This window comes from Plasmodium malariae (assembly GCF_900090045.1).
Source record: "Plasmodium malariae genome assembly, contig: PmUG01_00_42, whole genome shotgun sequence".
NCBI lineage: Eukaryota > Apicomplexa > Aconoidasida > Haemosporida > Plasmodiidae > Plasmodium > Plasmodium malariae.
Window position 1 is genome coordinate 91,140 of NW_021638316.1, and position 9,962 is coordinate 101,101.

Here is a 9,962-nt window from a genome sequence, read left to right on the forward strand (position 1 = left end):
GATATGTATCATTAATATTCTGATTTAGATATTAAAAAAAATATAATAATTTTATAATATAATTGCAAATATAATTTGCTATTTTTTTTTAAAGCTTCTTTCTTATTGCTACGTGTATACTTTATAAAAAATATATAAAAATAATGAATATTATATTTACAAAAAGAAATAATAGAAAAATTATAGTACAAATATTTTATGTTAAAGCTGTTAAAAAAAAATAAACGTTTATTTAAATAAAATAGCTTCAATATACTCATAAATATTCAAAATATATTATTTATTTACTTAACATAATGCATCGATTAAATAATTTTTTTTTTAATCCTTTTTCAAAAGAAAATAAAAAGAAAATTATATATTCCTTTAAAATTTAGTAATATTGAGTTTATATAGAATATATAGGAGGTACAGAATGTATATAATACATTTCTCAAGATATTAAAACATGAAATACTAATTTAAGGGATGTTATCCCATTAATAAAGCTAATATTATAAACATTATATTTTAGAAGGACATGCTAATATTCTTAAAAACATTAATAATATAATTAACATAATTGTTATAATAATTAATAAAAAAATAACATTATATATTACGATAATTATAACAGATAATTTAGTTACTTCTTAAGAACGTACATTACTTTATAGAATATACTGTTATTAAAAAAATATAATGAATTTTGTACTATATAATTGATGAGAAAATATGTATTTTAATGGAAAACAATGACTAATTTTTTATTATTGTAAAATAATTTTTAATAATTATTATTCTTAATTAAGCTTAATCTATATCATTATTTCTAAACGAAATGATTCCAAATACTCAACTCAATTTTTTATTAATTAAATATATATATTTACAAGAAATATATTTGAAAAAAAAAAGAAGTAATTTTAGTATAAAATGTTTAAATGCAGAATAATCATGAATTAGTAATGCATTTTTTTAACACTATCTTGAATAAAAATAAAAATCTTTTTGGTTCTCAATTTAATTTTTCATAGAAATTCTAATAATTTTTGTAAAACTAAACTAAATCAACAATTTATTAACTTCTCTAATATTATCATTAATATATGAATCATTTCATTTATTTGTGATATACTTTATTAGTCAAAATTAATGATCTCTTATATATATTATAGCTAAATATTATGTTTATACTAATATATTTGAAATTTCTTACCAATATTTTGAAACATAAACTAAAATTATTTTATACACACAAGTATAGATTTTACTAAAAAGAATATAATTACTTAAAGTATTGTAACATTTAATAGTAACACAAAAATGAAAAAGTACTAAGATATATATTAAAATGTTTTTTTGTAATGTAGTGAACCTTTTTACTTTCATTTATCTATATATATACCTTAATTATTTTAGCTCGAACTATATATTTTCAAAGACAAATTAAATATTTAAGCTGTTTTATATTCTAAGGTATGCATTTTTATATATACAAATCGCACAATTACCAAAAAAAAATATTGGCCTTAATCCCTTATGTTAATTTAAGTTTAAGAATACCACTATTAAGAAAAATAAATATTGCGTAAAAAGATCGTATATAAATTTAAAGTCATTTATTATTTTTATATAATTAAGTCATTTACTCCAAATAAAACTTAATATTTTAATGAAGATATACTGGAGTTTATAGCATTAATAAATGCATAATTTTATATGGAAGAATTTACAATATAAAATAATACAGTTTAAAAATACAAAATTTTATATACAACAAATTTACTAAAACTCAGGAAATTTTTTTATGTATTAATATTTTTCTTTTAAATATTAACAACATTGAAATAAGGCATTTATGATTTATACATAAATACTCCTGAAATAATATATTAAATAGTAACTCTTGCGCAACTAATATAAATAAAATAAATTTGATGTTTTATTAAATATAATTTTGAGAACAGTAATATTTATATTTGTATATTTTTATTCCTTATACTTTGATTCATTTAGCGTTGTAGGTAGTTATAGAAATATTATATATTAAATGTATTATTTTAATAATATAATGATAATTTATAGCAGTTTTCCTAGGAAAATTACTTTTGTAAAAACTAAATTATAAAAGAAAAAAAGAAATTGTAGATCTAAGGTGTATATATAATGAACATTCTTTAGTTATTTTTCTATTTTTATTTCTTTTATTACCTTTTCTTACTATTTTTATTACATAATTTATATAAAGCTTAATTCATTTTATTTATATATATAATTCAATTTTTGTATAATATACTTTTTTCATTTTTTAACCCTTACACATTACTAATATCCTAATTTTACAGTATATATTTCCTATGATAATATATATTTCAAATTTCAACAATTTTGAATTTTATTGTAAAATAATTGTAATACTTTTTTTTTCTCTCATCCATAGATAGTTCAATGGGATCACTGATTTGATTAAATTATTCTATTCTTTTATAATAGCGCTGATATATATTATTCTCTATAATATTATGCTTTTTCTTTTAATTTTACTTCAATAAATTTAATAATACATTATATATATATTGACCAAATATGTTTCCTTATATATTCATATTTTGACTATATATAATATATTTTTAAGAAACACTATCTATATAATATAAAATTACAAGAATGAAGCAATATTATTAATCATTTTTATTTAATATAACCTTTTTTTTTCATCATTTTATATATAATAAAAAAAAAAAAAACTTCATTAATTACGGATAATTGTATTCAGTAGTTATTTCTATAATGTTATGCTTAGGAATACCATTTTTATCAATGAAAATGCTGAAATATCTTTTTTCTGTGACGTCTTATAAAATTGTTATTATTATCATGATTTTTTTTATTTTTGTATAACGTTTTTCTTTAATGTAAAAATACAAAGAATATTATGTAGATGTAGCTTTTATTTATAGAATTATTCATAATACAAATTACACAAATCATATTTATTATTTTTACCATGTAAATTTATGTTATGTATATTAAGAGCTAATGAAAAACTTATATTTGCATATTCATATAAAAAGTTATTTCATTTAATTTAACAGAATATGCTATTTCCAAAATTAGCTTATATATTTCCGAATTTATAATATATATAATCATTTATTTTATTGTATATTATTTACTGTACTACTGGTACATTATATATGACCTGTATTATATGGTGCACATTCCTCTTGTCATAATAATAATTATTTACAATGTACTATTACAAAGAATTAATTATTCCTTTTATGGATTTTGCTACTTTAAGTTGTTCGTTTCCACTATACTGCTATATGTAAAAAATATTTAATTTTAATGAACTCCAAAAATCCAAATATTTTAATTCATTTTTAATTGCATTTTGACTAATGATACATAAATTAGAAGAACGAAAAACATAGAAATTTCCAATTTAACACTCATTTTTTTTATTAATTTTAATTCTCTATATATTTTACTTAATAACTTTTTTTACAATGATAATATATCAATAATGTATTCTTATTTACAGTAAATTATAATATCAGTTCCTATATCATAATTTTCTGTCTACTGATATAAACGTTCTAATTTATGTATTTTTTTTTTTTTTTTTCTTTCTTTTCTAATAGAAAAATATATGGACAAATATTCTTGTTAAAATTATTATTCTTAATATAAACTTGATATATACTTTTCGTAAAAGATTACTCATGCGGCATGATATGCTACATTTAGTTGTTTTCTACCTAAATTTGATTTTCTTTGTTCATTCGTGTATTCTGTTAATTCTAGTATATCCATTTCATCCAAATTACGTCTAATTGATTTTTTCTTTAATACTTTATTATGTATGCATGATACAATTGGAGTAAACTATTATTCAAAAGATATATACAAGATAATTATATAATAATTATTTCATCGTTACTTTTTATTTTTTTATCTATTAAACAAATATATATGGAAGTAAATTAAGATATTTAATTTTATAAATAATATTAATAATTACTTTATATAGTAGGAAGCCAATGAAGAAAATGCCGACAAAGGGTAGAACAAAGAACAGAAAAATTTGAGATGAACTAAAGGCAGATACATTGATTACATATTCTAGATCAAGATTAGTAGTGTTATATGGACTTGTGCCTTGTTCATTTGCGGTGAGATCCTTTATTTTACATGTCAAAGAAGATAACTTTTTTTCAAAACAACTAGGAACATGCTTTTTAAGTTCTTTACAATATGATTTAGAGTTTTCTTGTGTACATTCATACATTTCTTCATATGCATCAGTCGCTTTAAGAAGATAATTGCTAACATTCTTGTCGCAAGTATAATTATGAGCTTTTAGAGTGCTCTCAATGGTTTCATAATCTTCACAATAATCGCTCACAATCTTCATTTTTTCAATCTTCTCCTTTTTAACATCTTTAAAAAAATTACATTTGCATTTGTCACGCCCAGATAGAGCATGTGAAACATCCTCAAGTATTCCAATAACATCTGAAAATGAATCTTCCTCTAATTTATTAAATAATTCATTTCCTAACCAACAGTATAACTTATGACATTGTTTATCACAATCATCTCCTGTACTAGTAAAAGATACGCGACATAAAGCTTTCATAAGCCTATTTTCAATACTGCTAATTTTCCCATATTTATTTAATTTAGATCTTGCTTCTTTAAATTCTCTATTATCATCAGACCCGAAGCAATAATCTGTTTGTGATTCAAACATTGTTCTATAATAAACTTTCGATGATAATGATTCTATAAAATTTCCCTTAGAGATAATAAAAAAGATAAAAAAAATGTAATTAGAAAAACCTTATTTCTTAGAATAATTTTATTAATATAGTTCATAAGAATAAGAATATTCCACTGAATACGTATATATCACGCATTAATAAGTTGTGAACCTGCAATATAGTGGCCATTTTAAAATGTGTCTTCAGTCATTGAACAGTCAAAATGAAAAAATAAAAAATATATTAAAAGTATATTTATATATGTAATGTATATAAAATTACATAATATATTCATAATTTTCGTAAACTTTATTTACAACCGTAAAATGTTAAAACTTATTATTTATTAGGAATTGTTTTTCCATTTTTATAAAGTATAAATTATATTATTATAATTTTTCTTTTGTTAATGCCACATTTAAACACGTAACATAAGCATCACAATAGATAATATTATATAATAATAAAAAAGAAATAATAATATTTTAAAATTTTTACATATTCAAATAAGACAAATTACAATTACATATCATAAATTTAACGTTTCTTCAAACACACATATACATAAGATATTTCCTGTACGAACGAATTCGATTTTATCATTTAACATTCTTAAAAATATATTACTGATTAATTTTTCTTTTTCGTTTTTAATAAAAGAAATTCTTATCTAACATATACATAAACTATGTTCACATATAAATAGTAGCATTTTCATAATAAATCATTCCTTTAGTTTAATTTCTTATAATATAAGTGTAAATTTTAAAATTAGATAAAAACGGATTATATGCAAATGCATATTATATTTTGAGATATATTTATATATTTAAATAATGTTAGAATACATAATAGCAAAAATTTCAGCATATTAGTATTAAAAATAAATATATATATATCTAATGTATGTTTAACTCAATAAGTAAAGAATCATATCTTTAATATATACTCTTTATTTTAAATATCTCTATATGAGTATATAGGAATATAATGTTTTTATAATTAGTAAAGTTTAATTTTTAATTTTATTTTCATAAATGCTTAACTAAAAATATTAATATATATATAATCATATTATTACTTTTATTAAAGGTTAATCATTAATATTTTTATAATGTTTCAATAAATAATAGAAATTATGTTATTGTAATTCTGTTTATCAATTAAAGAAAACAATATGAGGTTACAGATAATATATTTTTTAAAGATATATTTATTTAGATTACTCTAAACTTTTCATTATTACGTAACATTTAAATATATTGATATAAATGCATTTAACAAAAAATGCGGATAAAATTATTTTTGCATAGTTCATATTTCTCTAAAGAAGGCTTAAAACCAACAAATTCCTTAAACATATTAGTATTAAAAAAATATATTTCATTTATTACATCTTTTCATTATGAAAAATTTATCATAATTTATTGACATGATTAAATTTATTGGATTATTAATATTTTTATTACATAGATCTTTACGTTTGACATCGTACTACGAATAAATGAAAATTTAATTAACATTAACTATCGTATGTATTGCACTGAATACATTATTTTTTGAAATTACTAATATCTTCCTTTTTATTAGTTTTGTACTTTATAATTTCATTTTTTATATATATATTAGAATAAATAAATACTATTTTCATATTTCATCATTAAAATAATGAGTTATCCTCAAAGTTAATATTTTTAAATATATCATTAGAAATACATTTTTTTTTTTTATGTATCTCTATGATACTTCTCTTAACATATATAATTATGTTTTATTTATTTTTTTAAAAATATGAAATAATTATACTGATAACTCTTAGCTATTATAATTTTAAATAGGTTTTTTATTGTTTTTAACCAGTAGTTACAAAAAATAATAAATTGTTTATACATAAATATAAGTATTTTAAAGAATGCCTATTATGTGTATAAATTATGTTCTTTAAAAAAATCAACGATTAATTCCTAATCATATTATGGACATAATTACAATAATAAGTATAAAAATATCCTAAAACTTATTATCAGGTCTGTAAAAAAATTCATTTATAATCATTTATTTAATAAGAGCTTTACTTTATTAAATGTTTATATTTTTATTCTGCTTTACTAAAAAGCCTTTTATTCTTTGATTTTTTCAACAGTAAATATAAGCTTATAATTATATACAAATTTTTTTTTATTGTTTAATTTAGCGCACAATATATAATATAATTTCTCAATTTATTAAAAAATTACGTAAATTTTCATATAAACTCTAAAAACATGCTTAGAACGTTGTTATATATATTATCTCTAAAAAGAGCACGGTTTACATAGATATATATGTAATAAAAAGAATATAAAATAAATTTGTAATATTTCAATTTTATGTCGTTTTTTTTTATATTTACATATAAAGAAATTAAAAAATTAATTTTATAATATCATTATTTAATACAAATAATTTGTATTTTAAAAATAATATAAAATTTTCATTATTACATTCTTTAATATTGTTAGAAGTTCCTTAAATATTTTCTTATTCAATTTATAATTTGTATATACAAGAGAATTCATTTTATTATATATATATATATATATTTTTTTTTTTTGTAATTAATTTAAAAAAAAATCATTCTTTAATATCTTAGGAATTAATAAAGAAAATTTAAAAATATGACGCATATAGGAAAACTTTCACATCTTTCAATATATATTTTTATTTATACCATAGTTATAATTACATTTATATTTTAATTTATTTAATATTTCAGGAAGTCAGATAAAGCCAAATATTAAATGTTTATATAAATTCAATTACTAATTTTCATATATTATTTATTTTACTATAAATTTTATTTTTATTAAATTTGCCATAATAATTACGAATGCTACATAAAAACAAATTTTTTTTTCGTAGTATCAGTATAATTTTTTATGTTAATTAAAATTTGATCAGGATATGGTTATGAATAATTTTGCATTAAAGTAATTTATAAAAATTAAATATAATCATAACTTTCATTGAATTTTCTCAGAGTTTTTTTATATTATTATATATAAAAATGCAAAAAAGTAAATACAATTATTTAATAAAAAAAAGGAACCACAAAAAAAAAATTAAAGAATAATATCAAAAAATATATATAAATACTAATTATTTTATAAATATAAAATGGAAATTGTATAAATTATATGCTTAAGTATTTTAATAATATTATTCTTATTATTTAAGTTCATTTATAATTATTTTATCACGCAACTATGTGAAACAGATATATTAATGTATACAATATATGATTATTCGAGTTTCTAATAAATGTCTTACTCAAAGATTTTTTATCACATTTTAGGATAAGCATATTTCTTATAATTAATTACAATACATAATAAAAAATTTTTTGAAAATTTCTCCATTTTTGTAATTATATTTATAAGTATATTTGTTAAAACTTCTAAAGTTTTTAATTTATATCTAACATTTATCAATATATTCCTTTCTAGTTATTGATAAAAATTCATAGTTGTATCATATATAAAATGTGCCTTTCTTAATTATTAATCTGAGTAAAATATATTTAATATACTTTTATGTTATAAAATTTATAATATCATACAAATTTTTTATGATTATTTATCTTCTCATTAAAGAATTGTTTTATTTCCATATATCATTCATATTTGAATATTTCATTATATTTTTCATATATTTCTTATATGATATTTAAAAGTATGTATGCATCCTATTAACTTCAACTTTATCTTTTTCCTTTTTTCATTTTTTACATATAAAAAATTGTTACATATAGATTACAATTTATTATTTTTTAAATATTATTATTCTAATTTACTTCGTTATATGGGTTACACTAACAAAAGGAAACTTAAGTACACAGACTAGTACAAATTGTTCAGTATCTTTTAGGATTTCTACTGAGACTAATTAAAATATAAGCTTGTTATGATTTCTCTATATTGTTATATAAAAAATCCTTCATTTATCTTCTTTTTGTCCCCTCATTCAGCCATGTTGAAAAGGTAGTAATATAATAACAAAATATATAATATAAAAAAAATATAATATTTTTTTAATTTACAATTATAAAATTTTATAGAAATTTAATTATATATATCAATATAAAACATTTATATTTTAATATGAAATTTATATGTACTTTGTAAAAAGAGAAAAAATAATAATTACGGCGAATATATTAGTAACTCATATACCTAGACAGATGGGAATTGATCCAGGCTTATTATACACACATACTGAAGTATTAGAATTATTATTATCAGTATGCAAAAATCATATAACTTTTGATATGTTTTCTCTCTAATTCAATTTTTATTTAGTAGATCCCGTTTCACTAGCGTCTGGTTCTGTTAATCTTGGCCCTCGTATTGTAGACGAGGAATTCGGTAAATCTTCTTATAGAACATTTTCTGACAAATAGGAATAAGCTTTCTATCCATTATTTGATGAGGATCTCTTAGATACTCACTTCCTTTCAGGTTTCTACACATTATTTTCTCTATCTGAGATATCATTTCCAATATTTACTTCTTCCTTTTCACCACTAAGCACTAACACTTTATGTGAAAATTCAGAAACATGTAATTTAAGCTATCTTTAAATATTTTCTCATCTACATATTTTTTTAGAAGCTTCTAATGTAGTGGGAATACTTTTATATAACTATACTGACTTACCATGAGGATTACTCACCTGATAACATCTAATTAATCTAAAAGTGATGGTTTTTTCTGCGTGAGAGTACGAATTTTCCTTTTACCTACCATTTGATTTATATTTAACAGCATATTTTGAGAATATGAAATCTTCTTTTGATCAGTTAAATTAAAACATATATAATAAATAATTGAAATTATAATCTTCATCGCATGTAAAATAATCTTAACAAGTATCCTTTCCAAATGCATTATAACAATCCACTCTGTAAATTTTATATAGTGTTTTAATTGAACTAAGGTGTTTATCATATTAGATATATATAGAATCATCATAACTATTAACACAAGAATCAACAGTACTATGATTTTTAAAATAATTATACAAATACATTTTTTCTTTTCATTCGTTCAAAATGTCATTTGGATCGTACTGAATGTGAAAATAACTTTTAGATTCATAGTAATATCTATTTTTAACATAGCAAATTTTACTAAAATATGAATCATAATACTTTTTGAGATATTTATAAAACAT

The 9,962-nt window shown here is 18.9% G+C and overlaps 1 protein-coding gene and 1 pseudogene across 2 annotated transcripts; both read right to left on the minus strand.

Moving 5' to 3' along the window:
• Positions 1–3,708: 3,708 nt before the first annotated feature.
• On the minus strand, positions 3,709–4,940 carry PmUG01_00072300 (PIR protein; the record flags this gene model as incomplete). The annotated part of the gene is made up of 3 exons (XM_029006155.1): positions 3,709–3,873; positions 4,010–4,786; positions 4,923–4,940. The coding sequence occupies 3 exons, from the start codon at positions 4,938–4,940 to the stop codon at positions 3,709–3,711; spliced, it is 960 nt and encodes a 319-aa protein (XP_028859222.1).
• Positions 4,941–8,691: 3,751 nt separating this feature from the next.
• Positions 8,692–9,962, minus strand: PmUG01_00072350 (annotated as a pseudogene). The gene is given in 5 exon segments: positions 8,692–8,772; positions 8,908–8,919; positions 8,934–9,347; positions 9,362–9,625; positions 9,639–9,962. Coding segments are annotated over 5 exon segments (1,095 nt in total).